The 26,296-nt window shown below is 37.5% G+C and overlaps 1 protein-coding gene across 3 annotated transcripts in view; it reads left to right on the top strand.

Moving 5' to 3' along the window:
* Positions 1–4,621: 4,621 nt before the first annotated feature.
* Positions 4,622–26,296, top strand: part of farp2 (FERM, ARH/RhoGEF and pleckstrin domain protein 2) — a 38,723-nt gene continuing 17,048 nt past the window's right edge. Inside the window, exons 1-12 of one of the 3 annotated variants that reach the window (XM_023339459.1) lie at positions 4,622–4,944; positions 7,131–7,353; positions 18,058–18,162; positions 20,332–20,374; positions 20,449–20,527; positions 21,188–21,285; positions 21,512–21,626; positions 23,870–24,017; positions 24,101–24,196; positions 24,287–24,450; positions 24,565–24,633; positions 26,075–26,132. In XM_023339459.1, the coding sequence (XP_023195227.1) occupies positions 7,153–7,353; positions 18,058–18,162; positions 20,332–20,374; positions 20,449–20,527; positions 21,188–21,285; positions 21,512–21,626; positions 23,870–24,017; positions 24,101–24,196; positions 24,287–24,450; positions 24,565–24,633; positions 26,075–26,132 (1,176 nt within the window). In that variant the 5' untranslated portion in view covers positions 4,622–4,944; positions 7,131–7,152. The remainder of the gene's footprint in view (positions 4,945–7,130; positions 7,354–18,057; positions 18,163–20,331; positions 20,375–20,448; positions 20,528–21,187; positions 21,286–21,511; positions 21,627–23,869; positions 24,018–24,100; positions 24,197–24,286; positions 24,451–24,564; positions 24,634–26,074; positions 26,133–26,296) is intronic. The other 2 variants (XM_023339460.1, XM_023339457.1) reach the window with 2 other exon arrangements.

Raw genomic sequence — 26,296 nt, 5'->3', positions numbered from 1 at the left:
TCAGGAGAACCTTGGCATGAGGAATGTCATTTGTCTGTGTGTAGTGGCTCTTGATGCTTGAATGGGTTTTACTTGGCACTCCTCACAAGACTGTGGTTATCCCTGTCCCTGGCGCAACATTTCACACCACGATTTCTCTTGCCATTTAATTTTCAATGAATGTGCTTGGATACGGCAATGACCTTTGTGACTTACTCTCACTGGGGAGTCGGAAGTGTTCCCCGTGGTTGTGGAGTTTACTGACCCAGACTGAAACACCTTTTAAAGGCAAAGGACAGTGTGAGTGAGTCAACTGAGAGTGACACCACGAGTTTACAATATTTAACTTTTTCACAATACCCACATTTTCTGAGATTTTATATGGTAAATTTCCATTACATATAATCCATAACCACCATAGATAAAAGAAATAAAGGCTTTGAAATATTTCACTCTGTCTACAAGCAGTCTGCATAATGAATGAGTTTCACTTTCTTAAGCAAAGGATAAAAAATGTTGAACTTTTTTTCAGCATTATTAAATGTACCTATATTTATTGTACTGCTCTCCTGTCCTCTTCTACTGCCACATATTTTAGATTTTGTTTGTCAGGTTTTCACAACAGAGGTGACCTTTCTGCATACTTCTTCTGCACAGGTTTCAGCTAATTCTGAGCTGATGGCACTGCTAATTATCTTATTTAAAAGGAAGTAAACACAACATTTCTTTTATCCTCTGCTTTAAGTTACTTTGACCTGTCCCTCTGCCTATGACGCTCAAGATTTTCTATTTCTCTGTGCTCCTTCAGAGCCCCTTTAAAGGCCCTTTGTCTGGGAGGACAAATCTTGCCAATGCAGTCTGACCTGGTGTCTTGGTGCTGTGCCTATTTATACAACATAACACAGCCATTCATAAGCTTTTGTGGGAAACGGTCCGTAATTTGACTTTTTTTTTTCAGAAGAAACCATAGATACAAAAAACTTAATTATTTGATTTTTATTTAAAATGACAAAATGTGAAAATCAAAGGCGATCCATTGTTTTGTTTTATAGACGCAAACAGATATGTTGCCTTTGATTTAATTTTATTTTCATATTTAAAACATAAAAAGCAATTTATACTGGTAAAAAAAGGTTTTTGGCATCAAAACGATTAGATATTAGAACTAGAACTCGCTTAAAAATATTAAACGTGTCAATTGCAGGAGCTTTAATTAATCATGTACATAATCATACCAACCATAATCATCTTTATTTAATCATATATATTAATCATATAATTATATATCATCAAAAACTGTATATATTTACAAAATAAATAAGATTTTACTTCAAAACCCTTTTTGGTTCTAATTAATTGAATAAATAGACATACGAGCTCCACAACAATAATATTTATTATGTTGTTTCTGTTATTTTGGTTATCAAAGTATATGTAATTGGGCTGAATTCTGTTGCCCAATTAAGATGTATAAATGAAAACTCTGTTAGAGAGGCTTAGTAAATAAATATATTACAGCACCTGTCACAGGTTGAAAGACCACAAAGTGTTTTACAATAAAAACAGGAACAAAATAAAAGCACAGAAGACTAAACCAATTTCATATTATACAGAAAAAAATCATTCAGCAGTCAACTAGTTAAAAGCCAGTCTGAATAAATGGGTCTTCAGCCGTTTCAGAATCGACACGGCACAGAGATGGAGGCAACACATTCCACAACCTGAGGGGTCAGCGCTCCAAAGCATTAATCCCCTGTCTTCCTGGAAGCATTAACAGTCTTTGATCAGAAGATCTCAGACTGCCAAAAGAACTGTAGGGTTCTAAAATGTTCGAAACATAGGCTGGGGCTTGACCAAGCAGAGCTCTAGAAAAGGTCTAAAATTTGAAAATAAATTCTAAAATATACCAACACTTAATGTAGAGAGATTTAAAGAGGAGTACTATGCTGTCTCCTTTGTGTGTCAGGGTTGCTGCAGCGCTCTGTAGTGACTGCAGATGGTTGAGGTAATTCTCAATCAAACACAGAACAAGGCTGCTGCAATAATAAAGATGAGAGGAAACAAAAGCACAAATTATCATTTCAAAGTTTTGAAATGTTTTTTTAAACTGAAAAAGGTATTTTAAATGCTAATTCATTTATGAGATATACAAGGACGTTGCAGAATTAAAGATAACACCATAGGTTTAAAGGTTTAGATGGACCACATACAGACATGTTCAATACATTAGAGTATACGTTCCAATGAGTCTCGTTTTTCAGATTAAAAGTACCCTTTGAAAATAACAACCTTTGTGCAGGTATTAAGTACAGTTTTCACTAAGTACACATTTCTGTTTTTAAAAATACTGGTTATATTGGCCTGATGTAATCCTCTAATCTTAAATGTTGTATTTTCATTAGCAGTCAGTAGAAAATCATCATAACTAAGTGAAATACAACAGCTGTTGTCTAATTAGCCATGTTTCACTTGATGATGGAGCGACTAAAATAAACTGACTTTTCAATAATTTTCTAATTTGTTGAATGGGTCTGTATTTGTTATCATCCCACAAACTATTTCTCCGACCATCATGCATTGTGGCTTTAGGGGGCGCTGCTTCTCCTCTATACATTGACTGTCCCCTGAACTGAAAAACTGACACTCGTATTGAGAGATCTGAGAAGCTATGGATTTTATAAACCAAAGAGACACAGTTACATATAGCTGAGGGGGAAAAAAGGAACATAATTTATTTTGAACAATAGTCATCTATGAACACTGCATTTATCTGCAGACCATTGTAATACTTCACATGCAGAAGGTGGATAGTATTTATAAAAAAAAATAGAATCAGCTGTGAACACAGAAAAACAAATCAAACAAACCTGCTGCTTTTTCACATTTCAGTTTGAGAAAAGTCAAGATGTTCAGAGGAAACAGCGCCTCCTTGTGTCACATTCACAACATATAATGGTCTTAGAATAGCTTAGGAATATGAAATATCTATCTATCTATCTATCTATCTATCTATCTATCTATCTATCTATCTATCTATCTATCTATCTATCTATCTATCTATCTATCTATCTATCTATCTATCTATCTATCTATCTATCTATCTATCTATCTATCTATCTATCTATATATCTATCTATCCATATATATATATATATATATATATATATATATATATATATATATATATATATATATATATATATATGTATATCTATCTATCTATCTATCTATACATAGATAGATAGATAGATAGATAGATAGATAGATAGATAGATAGATAGATAGATAGATAGATAGATAGATAGATAGATAGATAGATAGATAGATAGATAGATAGATAGATAGATAGATAGATAGATAGATAGATAGATAGATAGATAGATAGATAGATAGATAGATAGATAGATAGATAGATAGATAGATATTTCTTTTCCTTTTTGGTTTGCTTGTTTTTGGTTTTTGCTTTGATGAAAGAAAAATTCAATCAAATGTACAGCTTTCCTCATCCGTTTTTGCCCATGAAAACAAGATAAATGACCCATATTTGAATTTGAAAGCAATATTTTCTTTATGATTTTTTTTTTTACTTTTAAAATCAACAACAAGAACATGCATAGACCAGGCTCACCCTTCAATTTTTATTTTTGTTTAATTTTTTTTTAGTTTTTATTTTATTCCATTTTATTGCTTACGGGTAGAGATGTTGTAGTATATTCAAAAGTGTAAAGTTAATCTCTTTGTAATATAATCAATCGATAAATCAATCAAACTTGTTATTTATACGACTACTTCCAACAAGAAAATGGATCAAGGTGAAAATTCAACCACAAACTTTAAAAATGTTTTTCAAACATGACAAAGATGTTTGTTTGGAGTTCAGGAGTTAAAATAAGACTTTTTATGTGAAAAGTATCAGAGATTTAAGAGTATCAAATTCACATTTCTGCACCGAGAATAGTCTGCTGTCACAAATATTGAGTACATTCTCGCTGATCTGTACGAACAAAAAACTTTCCCCAACCAGAACAAGGTAGCAAAAATAATTAAGGACTCTGTTAATATAACATTCATACTGTGAATGTCTTCCATGGCACGTAACATAGCACTTGTAGATCTGTCTAGATTGAATTCAAATTATGTTAAGCATGAGGCATGAGCAAAGTCTGCTCAGGCTAGAAGTGCTGTAAACGTAAAAGAACAGTTTTAAGTCTAACTTTAGAGATAACGTTTGTATGGCTATCTAATTAAAGAAACCTAACTTATACGTTATAGATTGCTGCAAATGTAATAAATTTAACTCATGGAATAAACGCTAAAAGATTTATTTGTTTTTTTTTTTTAAAGGCCAGTAGGGGGAGCTCTATTACAATGTGAGAAACACCTTTGCCTTACTCTCAGATGTTAATCTTTTTTTTTTCTTTCTTCACCTGAAAGCTACTAGAAGACGTTGGACTTTGGTTAAACGAGACATAGCCTAACTGAACATTACTGATAGATAAATACACCTTTATACTGAATAATTTATATCAAACTAACGCAAACTGGAGGAGTGGGAGATTTCATCTTGTGAGTGAAATCTCAGCGTTCAAAGAACTCAGAAGAACAACCATTTTATTTTCTATCAGGGTTGACCGCTCCGGAAAAAAAGCCAAGCCACCGCCGTAAACATTTCGAAAGTTTCTTTTAGACCCTAGAAGAAAACACAACGTGCTTTTCCCTCCGACATATTTCTTCTGTTCTCCATCCACGCAAGCTATTTAAAGTGAAGGAAGGTAAATCGTCTTCCCACAGCCCACAAACTCTGGGCCACATCTGAGCCAATGACAGGACGAACGCGACGGTTTCAGCCAATGACAGAGGAGTGTGAGCGCACACTGGTTTAGGCGACGCCGACCATGGACTGGAGCGGTGTCCTTCTCCGTGTTGCGAAGTTTTAACGTTTTGTATCATTTCCAGCAAGATTCGGTAAGTTCAATACCGCCGTTCATTCTTTTTTTTTTAATCACGTGTGACTTTTATTTAGGATAGGTAGCCGTAACCGTAAACTTCAGGTTTTAACTTCGCGTCCCCACTCTTTCGGTGTTGTTGTATTGAAGTGTATCAAACGTCTTTCAAAACGAATTAAAAAGGGGGAAAAAAACTGTGCTCGTGCGTTTTCTTGGCGTCTTCTGCGCCATTTGTTGTAATTCCTCCGTTTCACGATTTAGCAACAACATTCGTATGTTCCTGACCTAGTTGGGTCCAACACTCAAAATAAACATCGAAAAAAAAAAAAAAAAAAAAAAACCACCCACACTCACACCGTCTTTAACGCTGCACGCCGAGGTTTCTTTTTCTTTTTCAGACAGTGGCTTCTGCAGCGTTTCAACCTCCTGCACCACATCCACGTCTCTTTGCGACCGTCTCAGATGTGTGTTGGCTTCGGGTCATTTCGCTAATTCTTAGCCCCATTTAGTATGACATTTTGTATATATTTACCTAAACTGCTCAGTTTATTTGTCCTTGTTGCTAAATACTTTCGCTAACTACAGTGAAAAGTAGTCGTAAACATACTCAAATCTCAGATATAGTGTAATCGTGTGTTGTTTGCCCCTTCTCCATTTATTTTGGTTCCGATACTCGTTTTGGTAGCAAGGGCTAAAAGTATCCAATAATTTGTTAAATAAATATCGATATTAGTTATTGCGTTAAATAAAATCGGAAATGCACTCATATTAAAAGTGTGTTCATTGATACTTGCTTCAATAATGTATTGAAAACATAATTATATCTGAAAATAACAAAGGGAACTATGCATTTTATGTTAAGAGGACATGTAGGTAGGCAATATTGTGTTTGTTTAAACTCAAGAGAAAGTCCTGTGTTAAACATATCAATTTATTTTAATAAAATTATGTCAGTGGGTAGAGTAGCTGCTGGTGGTTTGATCTGCAGTAGAATGACCGTTCTTCTTATCCAGCCTTGGTCTATTTGATGAGCCACTATGACTTCATTAATAATATTATGTTGGGCTGGAGAACATGAACATTTGAACTTGAGAAATACTGAAAATAAGTACAACTGCTGCTCTTTCACTTTGCCTTCAGACTTCCATTCTGTGCTTTTAAGCAAAACCAGATTTGCCCTTATGTACTTAAACGTGTTATCTGTTTAATTTTCCTTTGCAATTAAGTATTCCCCTTAATTATGGAGAAAATCACACCGTCATACTCGCATCTTGGATGGAAGCTAATTAAACTGCATATCGTTAAGCAAAAACTTTGTAAAACACTGTTTCCATTTATGTTGGTGCTGATTCCACCAATCAGCACCAATTGGGCCTGTTAACTTTCGTGAAATAAGAATAGATAATGGCAGATTATGACCATAAATTGAACTTTAACTTGAAAAAATAAGTGATCTGCTCCTAGTTGATATTACTTTTGAATACAACGTATTATTTATTTTTAGTTTTTTTATTTTACCAGGCTAAAAAAAACCCAAACAATTGAGATTTAAAACTTCTTTTTCAAGGGAGTTGTGGCCAAGAGGCAGCAACAAATACAAAACGGAAAAATAAACAGCTAAAAGAAAATGTCAAGCTGTAAAAACTGGTACATGTTATAGGACCTGCTTCAAGAACTGTTCAAATTTAAATGCACTAAAGGAGATGAGTTCGGTCAGTCTAAAAGTTTCTTGAAACAAGTTCAGTGACGTTAATCATAGAAAATAACTTAATCATTGGCTGTCCAAGCAGATTTGCAACGTCTTCCTGTTGGGAGACATCTATATGTATCGCTAGAAGTCAGAAATCAGCCAAAACTAGAGAGAGAGGGAGATACCTGCTTCCAAAATGAAAAATTAGGATCTCTGAATAAAACAAAAGGAAGTCCAAGTGATCTGACATAATTACATTTCTTGGAGTAGACTCTGTGGCAGACAGCTCTTTTACTTACCTTGAAAGTCGGGTGCTGAACATTCACGACTGCGAAGGGACGAAATAGTTCTGTTAAGTGCCTACAAATGCGGCTCATGTGTCCAAACTGAGCTAGTCTTCACTATGAGCCAAATGCACACATTGAGCATTTCATCTGAAGTCTCCTTTGAAAAGAAAGTTCTATCCTGCTTTTTGTTTTCATGATTTGCAATAACTTTTTTTCTGTGACCTACAGGAGCTAGCGGCCCAGAAGAATCATGGGGGAGATAGAGGGTTCATATCGGGTTCTACAGACCCCTGGCACAAGGCTGGGAGCCCAGTTCAACGCTGGTATCAGCACGCTGGAGCCCGGCCAAAGCCTCAGCGGCAACATGGTCGGCGGGAGCAAAAGCCACGGGCTGGGCCTCCAGATCCGTGTGCAGGGACTGGACGACTCCCAGGAGTTCTTCGTCATAGACGTGAGTATCAGCAGTTGTCCCGCCGGGGTCACCGTTGCAATCCCCTCGTCCTGTTTTATTTACTCTGAGATAAGCCTGCTGTTTGTTCCACAGCAGGCTGCATGTCTTGGTTACCCTACTTGTGTGTGGCTTTGGGTCGGTGACAGCTGCCACATGGCTTTGGTGCTAAAATCCCCTTCTCTTAAGGCCTCTTATTGCTTCCAGCTTTGTGTCCCTTTCCAGGGCACTTTTTGGTTTCTTGGCTTTAATTTCTGCTTCACATCTAGAAGTTAGTGGTGAAATGGAATAGGGTGCGCTTTCCTTTCTTTCTGTTTTTTTTCTTTTCTTTTTTCATTTTAACCTAAGACTAGCCTGTACACCAGCTTTATTTATTGGTGTGCCCAGACTTAAACAACGATCCTTTGCTTTCCTGTTGTAGCTCTCCAATTTGCAGCTGGGGTAATTCAGTAGACAAATAGGAAGTAATAAGGAAGCCACTATATCAGCACTTGTTTCCTGTCGTTTCCTGCCGTGAGGAGGATACTATCAAAGTGGAGTCAGCTACAAGGATTAAATATTCAATTCGCTGCCTGATTTACGGGGAAGAGCAAATGCTGAGTTTGGTGGCTGCTAATTGTGTTTTTAGATGGAGTATTTTTTCCTCACTCCAGGTGTCCTAAATCCTCCTGTAGCCACAACAATAACCGTTCCAGCAGATGCAGTTTGGGAGCACCGCTGAGACGGACGTTTTATAATCTCATCCGCCATGTGTTACTGCCAAGTCTGATGCTAATGGACTGTGACAGATTTAAGTTTGATTTATAAGAGAACGGTTCGGTATGATGTTCAGTCAACATGAAAATAATCTTTTGATGACTTTTGTGTTTTGTTTTGCTTTTAGGGCTGCAACTAATGATTACTTTAGTTATCTATTAATCTTAGTCTCGGAAAAAATTGGCACATTCTGCAGATTTTTCATTTAAGTTTTTTTTTAATATATACAACATTAGAAATGCATAGAAAGATACAAATAACTCGATTCCTTTTCTAATAAGAAAATAAACATTGCAACAATGTAGCATTCCTTTAGTGTACACTTAATCATTTGTAGCAAAGGATGCATCTACAGAGAAAAAAATACTTCTATCAAGATTTGAAAGCTCAGCTCTTCTTAATTTAACTTCAGTGTTGGGCTAGTCTGTTGATTATTTTTTGAATTACCCTTTTAATGAATGGATAGCAAAAGGTGCTAACAAGAGCATTTTTAAAAAAAAATTTAATTTTAATTTTTTATAATTTGAATCCAGTGAAGCTAAAACTGTCATTTGAGTAGTTTTGTGTAAAACATATTTATAGACGAGGTTTTTTTTATGTTAAACACAAAGTGTATATATTTTTTTGCACAATTTAGAGGTATTGCTTTGAGTATGGTGTTCTTTCAGTAATTCACATTTTTGAATCTGCATGCTTTAGTTAATGATTAATCAACTGATAAATTAGTTGACGATTATTTCAATAATCGATTAGTCACGATTATTTGTTTCAATCCTTACTGCTTTTGTGCTGGAACTGTTTTTGAATTTGGCCTGATTAGAACTCTGCACATGGTGCAGAAAGAAATACATAGCTGCAAAAGGGGGAATGACAGCAGTCTTGTTGTCAAGCAGGCTGCAGTTTGGCAAGAACAAGATGGCTCTCTGAGAGGCTCTGTTGTTCATCCACGCTGCCTCATATGTCTGTTCATTCATTGAGGAGCCGTGGGTTGGTGGGAGAGTAGTAGTTATCTCTCCACTGAAAGACTGCATAGCATTGCTTTTATTTAGTAGAAGAGGATGCAGCTGCTTGCCAAATTATTCAAACTTGCTTACATTTCGTCATGCTAAAACCACGAACCCAATGCATTATATTGGGAATTTATGTGACAGACCAATGCAAAGCAGGACAAAATTGCAGAGTGGGCTTCAAAGTCTTTTACAATTACAGAGCTGAGACCCATTCACATTCAGCCTCCTTTACTTTGATAAATGAAATTGAGTGCAACCATTTTTTGTCCACTTCACAATTATGTGATACTTAAAGCCAATAAAACCAATTCAAGTGTGTGATTAACAAGTCACAAGGCACTATCAACCTTCCCTCCCCTGCTACCATAAAGGCCCCGACATTCTACATGCGAAGTGCCGATATCAGTTCTCATTGATATATACACAAGTTTGTTGCTGTGTTTTATATGTAAATGTGCTCAGAGTGTAACGTTGATATTCCTCCTCCATCATCATGGAGACATGAATACTTTTTGAGGAATGTTGGACTGGCACAGTTAGGAGTTATGTACATTTATACAATGCTTCACTAAATAACTATAATATTAACTCTGGCAAATTCACTAATTTAAGAAGTTTCATTGCTCAAGCTGCCATAGTGCCCTTGACTCTGCATTAATATACAGCTATTATAAGGCCACTGTTTAATGGAATTTTGCTCAATAATTCACAGAAAGCAAACTTTCCTGTGTTTTTTCCTTTGTTTTTTTATTGTTTGTGATAGAAATATGTTGTATGACAGAATATTTGTGACAGTGGCGCACAAAGTAGACCAAAATCAGATAAGGCGCATTGCTCTGCGATCTGTTAACCTTTACTACAGTTACCTGGCATCGTCAGCAGACATTTGTTTGCATAGCTCCTGTTCACAAGCTCCTCCCATGGCCAGCGCAGGAGAAAGCTCAGCCTTGTGGTTTCTGGACAGTGGAGGAAGGCCCATCAGGGCAAGGAAACACAGGCTCCTTTTATCCAGCACAGCCAGCCCCTTCTCTGGCCTTAACTTCTAGCTCAAAAACTTCCATTAAAAAAGAAAAAGCCAAAGGGGGTGTAGGTTGTAAAACCTAGCGGTGTGAAAATGCACAGCGGAGGGGAGGGAATCAGCATTGCTTTAGTGTTGGCAAACAAGCATGTAAACGGCAAAAAACAAAGTAGGTAGGAAGAAAGGGGAGCAGAAGTGAAGGCCAGTGTCTCATGTTCGGAAAGAGCGCTCACCGCCAGGACAAAGTTTGAGCAGAGAACGTGGGGGATGGGGCTCACACAGCAGTGCAGCCTTGCTGAAAGTTTGTCCCAGGAATTTCAGCCTCTTTGTTGATGTTGACTTCACATTTGGTTTCTTCTGTCAGAGCAACACGATGATATTTGTGTGATTCAAGTGCATTGTGTTACTGCTGTTTGATTTTTTTTTTCTTTTGCTATTTTTTCCTGTATTCCCTGTCCAGAAAGTAGTCATAAAAACTACAGTGCGAAGAACAATACATAGAGGGTCGTCGTTTTAGAGTTTTATCATAAGGTGTTCCTTGCTGGTATGGACGAGTGTAGAATTTGGTGTCACTACTTCCCACTGACTAAAACAAATTTTGTATCCTTCCTTCTTTTGCTCCCTACTTGTATCCTTCCTTTATTCATTCCCTACTTGTACACTTCCTTGCACTCTTCCTTCTATTTCTTGCTTTGTTGTCTCCTGTCCTTGTGTTATTCCTTTTTTCCATTTTCTTCTTTTCTTCCTTCCTTGTGTCTTCCTTCAGTCCATTATTGTTGTGTCCATCATTCTTTCCTTACCTTTGAGCTTTCTTTTTCCTTCCTTCTTCTTCTTTTGAGCTTTCTTTCTTTTTTAGTGGTTTCTTTCCTTCTTGTTCTTGAGCTCTCTTTCATTCAAGCTTTCTTTCCTTTTGAATTTTTCTGTTTTATATTGTTTGAAGTTCAGGATTTGCTGTTCTGGAAAGGTGAACCTTGGGCAGTTTGAACTTTTACATGAAAGATGTGAACAGACTCTGCATGAAGTAATTGTAAAAATAACTTGATTCTGTTGCACAAGTCTTGTTATTTCTCACCTTGACCAACCCTGACCCACGAACTGTTCAGCCAGAAAGTCAAATCTTATTCCAGTCAGTATGTGACCGATACCTTGGAGCTTACAGGTTACAGCTGCAACAAAACTAAGCGGTGTGGAAGGTGTTGGAGCAAGAGGACTCACTTTTAGTTTGGGATCAAGCCAGGGGAAACACAGAAGGTGTGGAGGGAACAGCATTTACTACAGAGACATGTGAACTGTTTTTTCAGGCTGCTGATTGGTGCATTTCTAAACATTGCTGATTCTGTGCCACAACAGTTTGCACAATAATATTGTCATTTCCATTGACAATATTATTGTGGATCTTGATATTTCAAAAATAAATTCACTTAATTAAAACACGCCAAAAACTTTCATTTTTGATAGAAAGCTTTCGCACTAGGATCAAGTAGTATTTTTGAAATTGTCTTATTTTGCAAAACTGCAATGGAAACAATTTTGCATCCCACAAGTCACATAATCAACAACCACCACAAACCATGAAGAAGAATTCAACAGGAAATGGTAGGAGGATGATGGCGCTGCATGTTTTTAATGACTTATTGTATGAACAAACGTATTCACATGTGATTTTAATTGTTTCTTATTTAATGGGAATAAAGTTTTGCAAACATTTAAAACAGCTACTACACAAACCTGCACCGTATGTTATGAGATCAAACATTATGCAAAATGTGTGCTAACATAAATTAAACCAGCGTTATTCAACCAACACTTCTGTTGAGCACAAAGGAGGGCAGCTAGTAGCAATTCCCTACTTCACACCTACTCACCAACTGACCTCAGAGGCTAGTTAAAGTAGCTAAAAAAGATGACAGGCTCCACATTAAACCCCCGATAGGTGAATGATGTCGCATAACACTGAAGTATGGAATTTGACTTAAATTTGTCTTTAGAAAGTTGCAAGGCAACACACACACACACACTCTCTCTCTCCACAAATGACAATTCAGTCCCCACCCCATCCAGAATTTCACAATGACCCTGATGTGTAACAAACACCATTTTATAGCGGCAGGCTTAAGAATGTTGAAATGGCTTGAGTTGGAAACGTGAGTCGAAGGTCACCTGCAAACAACCTGATCCCGACTATCAGCAAATACTGTTTATGTGCCAACAAATGCAGCCTGAAGGCAGCTGTCCTCAGGTGTTTTCTGTAACCAGCTCTCTCTGAAAAGAACCCCCAGCAGTGACTCATTAGAATGAAGCTTGACTTTGGTTGAGAAAAGCAGCTAAAGGCCCTTGAAATTCACTTCACATACTTGTCGTCACTGGTGTGCAGAACTTTAAAGTGTATATCGAGAGAGACGGAAAGAGCGATGGCAGAGCTAAACTGAAAAAATGGTGTGTGTCCCACTGTACTAAATGCAAGCTCCAACACACCCCTGCTGCCAGTGGGAGAATCTGGGATGAAACCGTGCTTAACCTGTCGCACAAGGCACACCCAAGACCTGGATTTGAACTGGGTTAGGCAAGATCTGCTATTCACCTGTTGCCTTTCTGTTTCTTTCTGTTTATTTTTTCCCATGCATGAGAAACTCAGTCCCCCTGCCCCCCGCCTGTGCAGATAGCTGATGTTCAAACTCCTACTTGTATTTCCCCAACAGCACCAAATGGCACGCCGCTCTGCTAACACACCCAGAGAAAGATTTGTCTCTCAGAGAAACATCTGCTTGCCATAATCCCTTCTGCTTTCGAAGCTTGATTAGGTGACCCATTGACATGATAAGGCTGTGGTCCATGTACCACAAGCTGGGTGTGAACAACACATGAGCTAACTTTTATACCGCCGATGTGTCTGAGCTTTAGATGCTGTTTGAACTTTTCAAAAGCAACCCACCAATTTTCTGACTCACTTGTGGCAACAGCAGAAAATCCCAGCAGATTTAAGTGAAGTTTGACTTACAGCAGAGAGATGAAGAAGGATCATAATATAGATAGTTTAAAAATGAAAAAAAAAAATGCAAGTCTCTGCATTTTGTTTCTTAATTTATATTTTTGTCAGTATGGTTTTATCATGGATAGATATTTTAAGAATAGGCTTGTTCTTTTTTTTAGATATTATAGTTTAGCCATCAGTTGGAAAAAAAAAATAAACAAACATTTATATAACAAAATGTCCAACACTACTTTATGTATCTTAGGAAAAAAAGGTTTGCTTTTCCACAACCAGACAGACCTGCTTGGTTTTAAAATTCAGAAATGGCTTTGTGGTGGAGTATATTTGCTTTAAGCTAAGAATTATGTCACACAATCATGTACTTGAATTCTGTAGTGGGTAATATCAAAATAATAATTGAATTATTGTTATATTGTAAATTAACCAAGTCATTATTGAACCTATTTCAGAAGGTGTTCACATCATTTTTATCCAGTGCTGGCACAATGAGCCCATGTGTCGCTCCTAATGAATGTTTCATCCTGCTGGCCTAGCTCAGAGATGTTGCTAGGATGATAAAGTATTTTTAGAGCTATAGTCTTTTTCTTTTGTGGCAGTGGAAACACGACTGGTGTCAGGAGATTAAACTGTTTTAAGAAGATGTTCATTGGTGTTTCCCCAACCAGCCCCGTACTACAGCTGTGTTTGCATTGGGGAATATAACGGAGCGCTGCTTGTGGCACGCCCCCCACCCTCACACACATACACACACGCACAACTCATGCCCTCCAGCTTCCTTTCAGTTCGCCAAAGCACTGAAATTTTTTTTCCCCAAGAAAAAAAGCTGCTTCTATAAGTGTTTCATGGCTATACAAAATAATAAATGATTTTTTACTTAACATTTGTAGTTAATCTAGATGGCCATAAAGCAAATTTTTAGTTTCCACTAACCAGAATAATTTATTTTTTCATGTACTTGTAAATTTCTTTGTCTCTATGAAAAATCTTTATTTTTTGTTTCATGACTAATGCAGCCATTTTCCTGAAAGATTACACTAGTTGTTTCTTTGGCTTAAAGTGCCTTTGTGCTCTGCTGCTTTGGAGCTTTGCCGCTCATTCCAGAATACTGTTGACTCATCACCTGGTATGTCTAGTTTTCATAGCTTGTCATGTCTTTGTAGGCTTGTTTTGGCACAATAGGACCTTTTTTAGATGCACATTTTCACTTTTTCTTCTTGTGTGGAGTGACCTTTGTTCTGCTGCTCGCTGTCTTTGCAGGGTGTGCCACAATAGACTGTTGTTACCAAGATTGGATAAAAGTGCAATAAACTGAATTATTAAAATTTTTTTGCTGACGTAAAATGAATGTTGGGAAATTCTAAAACGGATCCAGTGGGTTTCATCAGAATGAAACTCAGAAAGCCATTAAGTAGACTTACACTAGCGTTTGGCTCATTGCTAAGGTCCTTTGTTTTGTATAAAAGGTCAAGGTGAAAATAACCAATGTGGATCCTCTTGTTTGTTCTCTGAAAGTATGCAGCCAACCAGCAAATTTCAGACTGCTGACGACTTATCAGGATCTCACTATCAAGAGATGACATTATGTGTGCATTCCTCAGGATATCTTAGATGTTGATGTTTGATGGAATGTGAAGCTGTCCTTTGCTTGTGTTTACAGTGATTTTTCATTTTTCATTTCATTAGAGGAGGCCTCAAGTGACATGGACTAAAACAGTGGTTCCCAAAGGCTTTCTTCTGGGCCCCCCCAGTAGTTCCCAAAGATTTTCTGGGCCCCTCTATGGATTGCGATAAAATCCCCTCTAAAAAAGAAAAAAAAAATCAACTGGGCACACACATCATTCAACCAGACATAAACCTATACAAATATTTTGTTTTCAAACTCCACTGAAGTTTATTTCACACTTCAGGTTGCAACAAAACAAACTACAAACCATCTTTACAGTGAAACACTTTTGTGTAACTGTTTTTTTTTTTTTTTTTTCATTCATCCATACCACTTCCCGTGCCCCCCTCCCCCTGCAATGGCACTGGGCGCCCCCTAGGGGGCGCGCCCCACACTTTGGGAACCACTGGACTAGAAGGTTACACAAATATAGCATTTCAATTTGTAATGTCCTTTTGCTGGCTCGTTAAGTTTAAATTCAAATTAAGGTTGCACATCTTAAACCAAAGTCATTGGATCTTCAAATACAATAAAAGTAACATCTGAAAAGGAAAAATAGAAAAGAAGCAATGTGAAAGAAAACTAATTGACTTTTAACATTTTGATTAGAGTTAAGTTAGTAGCGGTGCCGGTGATCAAATACATTGAATAACCGACGATTACTAAATCTGTACATCCCAATAAAGGTAGCGTGGAAAGTTTGCTAAAACATTCAAGTGTTACTGTGAGGTGAAAGATGTAAAACTTCAGGAATGATCTTGAAGAACCATCATTTCTGTCCCATTATTGTAAGAAGAAGTAAAAGGTGATTTCCAAGCTTCTAAATTCAGTTATGCAATCAAAGTTGTTTATCAGACGACAACCTGCTATCAGCTGAATAATCTGCTCTCTCACAAGCTGATTGAGCTGCAAACATATCTCAACATGCAACGAAAATACAATTTTCTCTTATCATCCCCTCATCATCAGTGTACCTCCTCTGACTTAATTTTTAAGCACCTCACTTTAAAATGCATCCCTCAATAACAGCATCCATATGGAACAGTGTTAGTGGAACCTGGTAGCATGGTGGTATGACTCGATCAGAACAAGGTTGTTCTTTGAGTTTCTGACCAGCCTGTCACTGGACAGGGCAGATGAAGCTGAAAATCAGCAGATTCATGTCTCTATTTATTATGCTGTTCTGGAACCACATTTTCCTTTAGTTCTGTGAAAATGTCATCTCACATGTTGTTCTCCTTCTAGATTGTTGAGGTTTTAATTTAAACACTCTTTCTCAGGGATAAAGGTGCAGTGTGTAACTTTTATGAAAAAATATATTTTTTTACATATTTGCTAAAACTGTCACAATGTTGGGATAATATGTTATGAGACCCATAACCTGTAAAAAATTTTTTATCTACTCCACTTCTTCCCTGAGCAGGGAAGAAGTGCACATCTGAAGAAATGCATCGCTCCTAACCAAAAACAACCAGTCAGAGACGGTGAGTCTTGGCGCTGTCAATCAACTCATGGACTCGCTGCTAAATGTGCTAATGGCAGAGAAACAACTGACTGTTCCATGAAAAATATTTATCCGTCATCATCAGTGGCTATGCTAACTAGCTTGAGCATTCACGGCAGGCTATGCTAGCTGTAGCGTAACAAAGAGAAAGAAGGAGAAGAAGAGGGGGCTGAGCAGTGCCACATAGAGGGATGATTGACGGCGCTAAGTTCTCATCCTGGCTCTAATTGGTTGTTTCTAGTTAGCACTGGGAGAAGGTTGAGGAGCTCTTTTTTATTTCTTTATTTTTTCAGGCTATCTGTCTCATGCCATACTGTCACAACATAATAGTTTCAATAGATTTGTAAAAACATATTCTTTAATAAAAGTTATGTACTGCACCTTTGAATTTTACACAGAAGAGACATCTGAGAACAAAACCAAAAACATTTCAACTATGATGAACTTTGTTACGAATGTTTAGTGAACACTTCACCTCTAATCAGCCCCATCTCTCTGGTTTGACTCTTGTGTTTCCATTTTGTATTTAAAAGTACATGTGTGGATGCTGGAGCAATTACTGCACTAAACTGAAGCTTTTCAAATGTTTCCATCCTCATTCTACCAGATTATTATAGAATCAATTAAACACCGCTAACGTCATTAAATGGAGGCTGGAAAGAGATCCACATTAGTTAGATCTAATGTCAATGAAGAATTTGGTTTTGATAAACTCACTAATGAAGAAGTCCATCTGCTGAGAGCTCGGTGTTTTATGCTGAATCTACGACTGAAAGTCTGTCAAAGTGACACATTTTGCCTGAATTCCTCACATTTGCCCACTGTTTTCATTCAGCATACTTACTGACGTCGTCTAGAATGTGTGTTTGGCTTCTCCTCAAAGGCAGACCAAAGTATTCCAACACATATGCTTTTGTTCCCCACTTTAGTTCAGTGGTAATCAGACTCTAAGTGTATGCACTTGAAGCCTTTTACAGCAGATTTCCACACTTGCTGATGGTGCTTTTGTAGATTTCACCTGCGATTTATTTTGTTGTCTGAATGCAGAACATGTGACTGTATCAAAGTAACGAAAAGAGCGTCTACAGTCGAGCTTTTGGCGGCCGTCGAGCTATAATACCTTACTTTAGCCGATGCAGTGCAGTTCTTTTTATAAGGCTTTTAAAAATACTATTTTACATTACTACCAGATGTTTTAGGCTATAATTTTCTCTAAAAGTCACAGCCTAGGTTTCCAAACCTCAACTGCAGTATGCTCTTAGTACATAGTAATTAGTTCTTCATTTAGTGAAAACAAACCCCAGAGTGCTGAGAAGGTAAACCTCTGCAGATTTTCTGCCTGAGATTTGTTCTCCCCTCAGCTCAGGGAGAGGCAGCAGTGACACCTTTTGTATTATTATTATTGTTTTAAAGAAATTATTCTACCAGCTTATTGTCAACATCAAGGAGGCTCTTTGACTCAACAGATGGAGCATAACAAACTCATAAAACACAGTGAAGAGAATTATTTGCAGATGGCAAGTATTTTGTGCTCAAAAGACAGAACCTACCCAGCGCTCAGCTACAGCTACATTGGTCTTTCTCCAAGGATCTCTGGGGATGAGTTGTGTCCCTTCTAAATATATATATTTTTTTGACTGAAACCAATGCTCTATATGTTGCTTTTAGTGCTAGTTGAAGATGCTTCACAGGAGGGTATTAGAAAACGTTGTTGGCATATAGATGAAAGGAATGCCTCAGTCTGTTTTCTTTCTTCTCTTTCAGCCAAAACTTCCTGGACAGAACCTCCTCTCTGAAGTTTTCCACAGGGGTAACTTCATCGAAAGTGATTACTTTGGCGTCGAGTTTCAGAACATGCAGATGAATTGGGTATGTACTCCGCAATAATATCTTTCACTTGTTTTTTTGAAGCACACAGATTTTGCAGTGCTTTGCAAAGCTATTCATACACCTTTTAATATTCTGTCATGTTACAATCGCAAACATCAATGTATTTTATTGGGGTCTTTCATGGTAAATAGATGCAAAATGTTAGATTAGCCCACTGAAAGTTGAAACTTAAATCCAACTGAGACTCAGTAGTAGGAATTGTAAATGGATATTCAGAAATGTTTCCAACCAATGTGTTTGAACTGGAACTAATATGCAAAAATCAGTTTCCAAATATGTAAAATTGTCAATAGCTCATTTACATATGTGCTCAATATGTACATGTTGAGCACATATGTAAAATGTGCTCAAAATGTTTTGGTGTTTTCACAATAAGAAATAAGAAGCGCAATTAAAATTACATGTGAATGAGTTTGTTCACACGATAAGACGTTAAAAAATATAACACAACATCATCCTGCCACTTCCTGTCGTCTTCTTCGTCTCTTCTACCAGTCGTGACATCCGGTTGTTGATTGCAATGACAACAACACATCGTGCGATGTGCTAATTTTGATATTGCCGAAAAGCCACCTCATTCTTATGCAAAAACGTTTAATTTAAAAATAAAAGTGTTTGTATTTTTTTTAATTGCCATGTTTCCATTAAGCAGATTTATTTTTGCATTTCCAATTTGTGCAATTATAATATGGTCAATGGAAATGCAGCTGACATGCCTCAAAATAACTAACTGCAACAAAAGGTAGGTCTACAAAGTACTGACCAACAAGGACCTCATCCATACTTTTGCATACTTTTTGGTTGTAAAATGTTGAATGTTCAGTGTTGAAACTACTGAATCCTTTTTTCTTCCCTTTATAAATATTCACCACTTTGTGCCACAAAAATTCCAAATAAAATTCATTAACGTTTGTGATTGTTATGACCACACATGAAAAGGTTCAGGTTTTTCACTACTCTTACAACGTACGGTATGCCTACACTGCATACTCATTGTTGGTGACAGGTCAAAGTTCTTAATATAATAACATAAATGTGAATGGAGACGAAACCCTGTTCACTTTCACGTCATCTTACGGTTACTTTGTTGCTCTGGATTAGTACAAGCAGTAAGGTAGTGTTGTTTTCACTGGAGACGATTTAGAAGTGTCGTAATGCTTCGTTTCCACTGAGCGTTACAGATCGCTGTGGTTTGGTACGTTAGTTTGTCTCCATGATTAAAGCGGCCCAAAAAACCAACACGTCGCAACATTTCTGGGCACATTTCAGTTGTAGGTCTATAGGGCAATGGTACGTACAGTTGACGCAGCGTGAGGTATTTAGGTTTAACGCCGCCTGCTCAGTGAGAGTCCCACTGGCGGTGGAAATGCTCTTCTGAATAAGCCGGACCATAAACTGGAGTTTGGACACATGCCGTATCACTCGGCAGTAATGAGGCATAACTTGTCTGGCTCGACTCGCCCGTCAGAATTTCTGCTGTTTTTGTCTTTCCAGAAACACGACTGGAATGTAATACCACCTTGGAGTTTTTTATAAACCAACATGAGGGGCCACAATCCAACCCATAACTCACATTCTGAAACAATACTGTTTTTCTCTAATGGATTCACTGGCCGTACATCTCAAACAGTCAAATGTGTGTATCTTCTTTTAAAATTGTGCTCCAAGACTTTCACAGTTAAAGTCTGCATCAGCTGGTCTTATTTTTCTATTGATCTTATTTCATTTGGATGATAAACAATGACATGATATTCATCAGCCTGCTGGAAAGGGGTTTGGTTAACTGATTTACTGCATGAAGATGTGCTCCAATATATTTAGATCAACGACAGATGCAGAAATGTGTACATAAACAGATTACAACAGTTCTTTCTGGGTAGAAATGTTTCTCAATGCTGGTTTCTTGTTGCACATTCCTTCATCAATCAGCCACAGTTTTAACAGAGGAGCTGAGCTACAATGAGGCAGAAATTAGGGTTTTTTTGTTGTTTTTTTTAGTTGGAACTGTAAATTCTGACCCAAGAAAAGTAGACAGTTGCTTATAGAGCTGTCACTTTATACTAGAAGACCTGCATTGAGTTTTGTTGTAACAATTGGTCAAAATTGGAGCTTGAAATGCTGAAAAGCTAAAACTTTGTCTCCCTCTAGGTATGGCTGGAACCGACAAAGCCCATTGCAAGACAAGTCAGAAGTAAGTAGCATCAATCTGGCTGTAAATCCACCTGATAGAGAGAGGAATTCAATATTTCTGTTATTGCTTTCCAGGACCAGCGAATACGCTGTTCCGACTTTCTGTGAAGTTCTTTCCCCCTGACCCGGGTCAACTGCAGGAAGAGTACACCAGGTCGGTGAAGTGAAATTTTATCTGGGTATTTGTTTTGGCTCCTGTCTTCATGGAAGAAGTTTCACAATCTTTGAGGGTTTTGGTTTTCTTTTCAGAAATCTCTCAATAATCATTAGAAAAATAAATAACATTTTTATTACGCTTGTGCTGCCAAATAGTTACATCACTTAGGTTTGAAATATTTTAATTTAGGTTTACTGACAGTTTTATTCTGACAGGTCGTGATGGTGTTATTGTGGAGTGGCCCAGTCGGAGGCCTGACTTGAATCTGATAGAAAATCTTAACCTTAAAAATATCACAAAAGATAAATTATTGAACTATTAGGGAAAACGTGCAAAAAGCTGGTCAGCCATTTTGCCGTTTTGTTGTATAGTTTAATTAAGGAAGGGAAGGGTTTAATTTGCTGTATCATAATGAAGAGTTTTCATTCATTATTGAGAAAGGTGCTGTTTTTAAAGGTAAAATGTTCATTATTTTACAAATAATGAAAGCGATTATTTATTTCTAAAATGTACTGATATTTCCTTATGTCGTTTTCTTATCCTTTGAGAGATGTGCGTCTCATTTTGTAGCATCTTCTCAGTTGAGTTAAAAAGTTTTTCAAATCTACAAATCTGCAAGTGTTGTGAGTAATTTTGGGCTCTCGTTTCCTCCCACAGGTATTTATTCTCCCTGCAGATGAAGAGAGATCTGATGGAGGGCAGGTTGATCTGTACAGAAAATACTGGAGCGCTGCTGACCTCACACATAGTTCAGTGTATGTTTTATTCTACTGCCTTAACATCAAAAACACAGAGCAATACTCAATAACTGCCTCGTAATGATCGCTGAATTTCAAAACTGAGATGAAGGACTTACTCATTGCACATTGTAAAATGACAATAATCTCACATGGCCTTTATATAATTCTGTTCCGAAGAGAGTTTACGTTTCCTCCAATTATGCACACAGAATCTGATGTTTTCTCTTGTGTAAACCGACAGCGGAGATCGGAGACCATGATGACGCTGCAGACAGGGAGTTCCTGAGAGCAAACAAACTATTGCCTTATCAAGACAAAGTGCAAGAGAGAATCATGGAGTTCCACCACAGGCACCTGTAAGTTTCAGCCCCTGTTCCTTTGTATCTGATCTGAAGACAAACATCTCTTGAAATATTTGAATCCAACCCAAATCAGCCACAAGTCCCTGGAACCACTAGAGTAATAATAATATTGTCAGGTTTTGGACTTTACTCTAGAGGACAGATGTCAAACTCCAGTCCTCAAGGGCCGGTGTCCTGCAATTTTAGATGTGCCTCTGCTGCACCACACCTGAATAGAATAATTAGGTCATTAGCAGGACTCTGGAGAACTGAGCTACACAATAAGGAGGTAATCAAGCCATTTCATTCCAGTGTTTTGTACCTGTGGCACATCTAAAAACTGCAGGACCCTGGCCCTTGTGCACTAGAGTTTGACACCTGTGCTCTAGAGGGTTAGTGTTAGCAGCCGTGTCTGGGCTGTTGCTCTGGTTTTTTACAGCTAGCAAGACTTAATGTGATTTACCTTCACCTCATGATTTTAATATCATTTAAATCTCTATTTAAAGCATTGCTCCTGACAGCTTGATCTTTTCCCTGACCATAATAGTGTAGCTTTCATTCAATATTCACCTACTAGATAATGTTGAGGAACTATTGTTAATTGTGGATATTTGAAGCCTGGAATCGTATTTCTTGACTCATTCCTGTTTTTTCCCCTCTGACCTGTCTGATGTGTTCTTTGGTCTTTGTGATGCTGTTCGTTCAGTAATGTTCTCTATCAAGCCTCCAAGGCATGCCTAATTTTCCTTTCACTTCCCAAGATCTTTTACCTAAGCAGTACTTTGAGTTTGTGTGTCATAAAAAGCCCTCCCAAAATAGACTGAAGTTGGTGGTTGATAACATTTAAAAAACTCAAGGGATATTAACTTTGCAAGTCACTGTGTGTGGTTATTGAACATTTCTACAAATGATCCTCCTTTTTGGGGGCAGGCTCTGTAGTCACCGCCTGGCTGTGTAAAATCAAACCATTACTCAGCCGATTCCTCAGTTTAACCAAAACAAGAACTGGCTCTATCACCCATTTCAGCAGACATGAGCTGCATGTCTGCTGAAAAGTGAACTGCAGGCTTTTTGTTCCCCAACCTTCATAGTTTTGCTAATTATCACCTTTCTGTGAACATTTTTTCTTTCAAAGGTTTAACTATAATACTTTAAAGAACGGTAGCTTAGCGTTGTTTAAAAGTGAGGCCTTAGCAGACCTGCCAGTGCTTGCTTCGCCCCCTCCTATTCTTAGCCTTAATGGGAGGCATTCATGTTGCTATTTTGAGCTCATTCTGTTATCTAATTATGATTTACAGAAGGTAAACTCTGACTTTTCGGTTCTCATCCGACACATGTTGTTTCATGTTGAAGTTTTAAGAAGTGGTAAATGATTCCCCATTGCTTCTACGCAGTTTATGCTTGGTGAAAACCGTGACTGTGTGTTCTTCATACACAGACACAACAAGTCCTCCTCACCCATGTCTGTCGGTTTAGAGTTTAGCAGAAACCGTTTACAGCACTTTTCCCACAGCCAGTCTCTAAAGGAGCACAGTGCTACCTCATAGCCAACAGAGGCTTTTTTTTCAACACCCAGGTTGAAAAAAGCCCTAAAGACTTAAGGGTTCTCTAAAGACTTTTGCTAATCTCTTTCCTTGGTTGCCAGAGTGGTAGCGCTAGCAGAGAGTTCCCTGCTTTAATCCTTTGCTCCGGTTAGTCTATTAGCCATAAGGCCAGTGGGGCAGGGGAGGGCTCTAAGGAGATTTCATGCTTAAAGGATAAACAAAATTAGAATGGAGTAATGATGGGATGGATATGTTTCTAATACGCTGTTTGTTTGTAATCACTTACTTTTATATGTGCCTGTTACATTTGTAAAGCTTGAAGACATCTACAAATTATGATGCGTTTTATTTTGGCACTATGTGGTTAAATTAGAAGAAAACATTAAGAGTAATCAGTATAGTTCATTTGGCAATTTTTACTCTCTATTATATTTATTGCAAATATTGCTAGAATTTTAACTAAATCAATATTGGTAGCAGCAGAGTTTTAAACAGAGATCATTTTTTCACCAAGTTAAAGTATTTTTGACCACAAATGAAATTGTGTGGATACATTTTTGTGCCGTTTTGTTGTATAGTTTAATTAAATAAAAAAGGCTCTTAGAATTGATCCGAGAAGGACTCCATATACCACAGCTCACTATTACCCTGTATGAAGGGAACATGCCATGAATGTTTTTGGCTTATGTACCTTTTTTTTTTTTTTTTAACCAGTGGCCAGACTCCTGCTGAATCAGATTTCCAGATTCTGGAGATTGCTCGTAAACTGGAAATGTACGGTGTCCGCTTTCACCCAGCAGCTGACCGAGAAGGCACCAAGATCAATCTGACTGTTGCTCATATGGGCCTTCAGGTCTTTCAGGTGATTACTGCTTTGATCGCAGCCACCATGACTTCACTCTGTCATCATTTGGTTTACTTTTCTGTTGTTATTTCGTAACCTAGGGCAACACGAAAATAAACACCTTTAACTGGTCCAAGATTCGCAAACTGAGCTTTAAGAGAAAACGCTTCCTCATAAAACTCCACCCAGAAGTCCATGTAAGCTTTCACGGTCTTCAGTTTAATCTCAGATTTTACAGTCTTTGTAAACGTGACCAGGTCAGTGTTTCTTTTTAACCTTTTTTTCAGGGGCCGCATCAAGACATTCTTGAGTTTATGATGGCCAGTCGAGACCAGTGTAAAAACTTCTGGAAGATCTGTGTGGAGTACCATTCGTTCTTCCGTTTGTTTGATCAACCGGAACCCAAAACCAAAGCAATCCTCTTTACACGAGGTTCCTCCTTCAGATACAGGTAGGAACTCTTTAAAGTCCGTTCATTCGGACTTTTGACCTTTGTTGTACAGTTAAGCATTTTATCAAGTTATTTATTTGGATTTAGTTTTTAATCTAAAATTCTCTCTGTCAGTGGAAGGACCCAGAAACAGCTTGTGGAGTATGTTCGGGAGAACGGAGCGAAGAGAACCCCTTATCAGAGGTGTGTTTGTCTGAATAGACGTATGGTACAGTCCAGGTGACAAGTTTACATATATACATCATGGGCACAAACTTCAGTAATTTGGGTCCTTTGATAGCTTATTTAAATGATTCTTCTCTCGGCGTGGAATGAATATACAACACACAACTTCAATTATGTTTTAAAAGTTTCAAGTTATGCACAAATTATCAATTGTTTGGTGTCATTTATTTTTCAGGGTGAGAATTATTTATTTATAACTGTTATTTTAAATGGATATAAAAACCACCATTGAGATTCCAAAGGAATCTTGGCCAAGAGAACAGCAACAAATACAAAAATTGCACATTCAGGGGTCAAATATCCTGGCGACTATTTGGCTAAATGTCCCATAGTAAGTTGTACTTTAACCACAAGCTTTTTTAAAGCTGACGACAAGGTTTTGGCACACTTATGGCAGGATATTTGACCACTGTTCTTGGCGGAATTGGTGGAACTTTAAACCCGGTCGGTTTTCTGGGACAGGCCGAGCTTTGAGGGTAAAGTCCATAAATTTTCAACTGGATTGAGGTTGTGGCTTTGTGAGGGTTATTCCAGAAGGTTTATGCTCATTCCCTTTATCCATTCTAAAACCAGTTTTTCATGTGCGACAACTATATAGCCTTGACTGAAATTTGAAAGAAGCCAAATGCATATTTAGAGAAAAGCTTATGATCAGATGGGGTGCAGTTTAATCTGTTTCGACACAAGAAGAAGAATGTTCAGAGGAACCAAAGAGAGGCTTTTGAGCATACAAATTTTAAAGCATTATGGTGGCAGCAGCATTTTGCTGCCATGACTACAAAGAGCTTTATCAAGCACATTTATCAAACATTAATGGGAGTGTTTGCATAACTTGGACCATGTGCATCCTAAGTGCTGGCCTTAGAATGATGCATATTCAAGAATGGCACAAATTTGGCCACTGGTGCAGGAATTTGATGGAGACTGACACATTTTTCAACTAGCAACCTTTACTCAGACCTAGTCGTACCCATTCTGTAAATACAGCAAGGGCTTTCTATGAAGTGACAGTATCGTACATTCTGTTATTTTTGCTGACCAAAGAGTAATAATATTTTTGTTTTATGTTTCACATGATTCACAGATAAATTTATACAAATTTGTTTCATTAAAATATTGAAAGTTTTTGTTTATTGTTGACCAATTAAAAACAAAGTAGGCAAAAATGAATTGTTGTGAAGTGTGACTACGTAGCAATTTTTAGATCATAAGGGAAAAAGTTTGGACACCAACGTTAGAGTAAACTAAATCAATAAAACCCCAAACTTGGTGATGTTCATGCCTGTGATGAGTGTGTAAACATTTGACCCAAACTGGACACCGTCAGTCATATACCATAATTTGTTTTCCGTATTAGTAACAATGAATTGTTCTGACAGTAAGGTCTGTTTCTGTTTAGGAAGAACAGCCAAGTAAGAATGTCTGCTCGCTCCTTTACCTCTGACATGCCAAAACAGGTAAACAAAACAACTAGAAAAACCATGTAGCAGTAGCTGTGTTTCCATTACAAATGTGCGCAAATCTTTGTCTATATTCTGTAAATGTAAAAAATAAAATAAAATCACAATTGAGCAATTAGTGTTTTGATTAAATAAGAAATTGATTTAAAATCACACATGAA

The sequence above is a fragment of the Xiphophorus maculatus genome, chromosome 9 (assembly GCF_002775205.1).
Source record: "Xiphophorus maculatus strain JP 163 A chromosome 9, X_maculatus-5.0-male, whole genome shotgun sequence".
NCBI classification, from domain to species: Eukaryota; Metazoa; Chordata; class Actinopteri; order Cyprinodontiformes; family Poeciliidae; genus Xiphophorus; species Xiphophorus maculatus.
The sequence above is the reverse complement of the archived record's forward strand: the minus strand, read 5'-3'. Positions and strand labels throughout refer to the sequence as shown.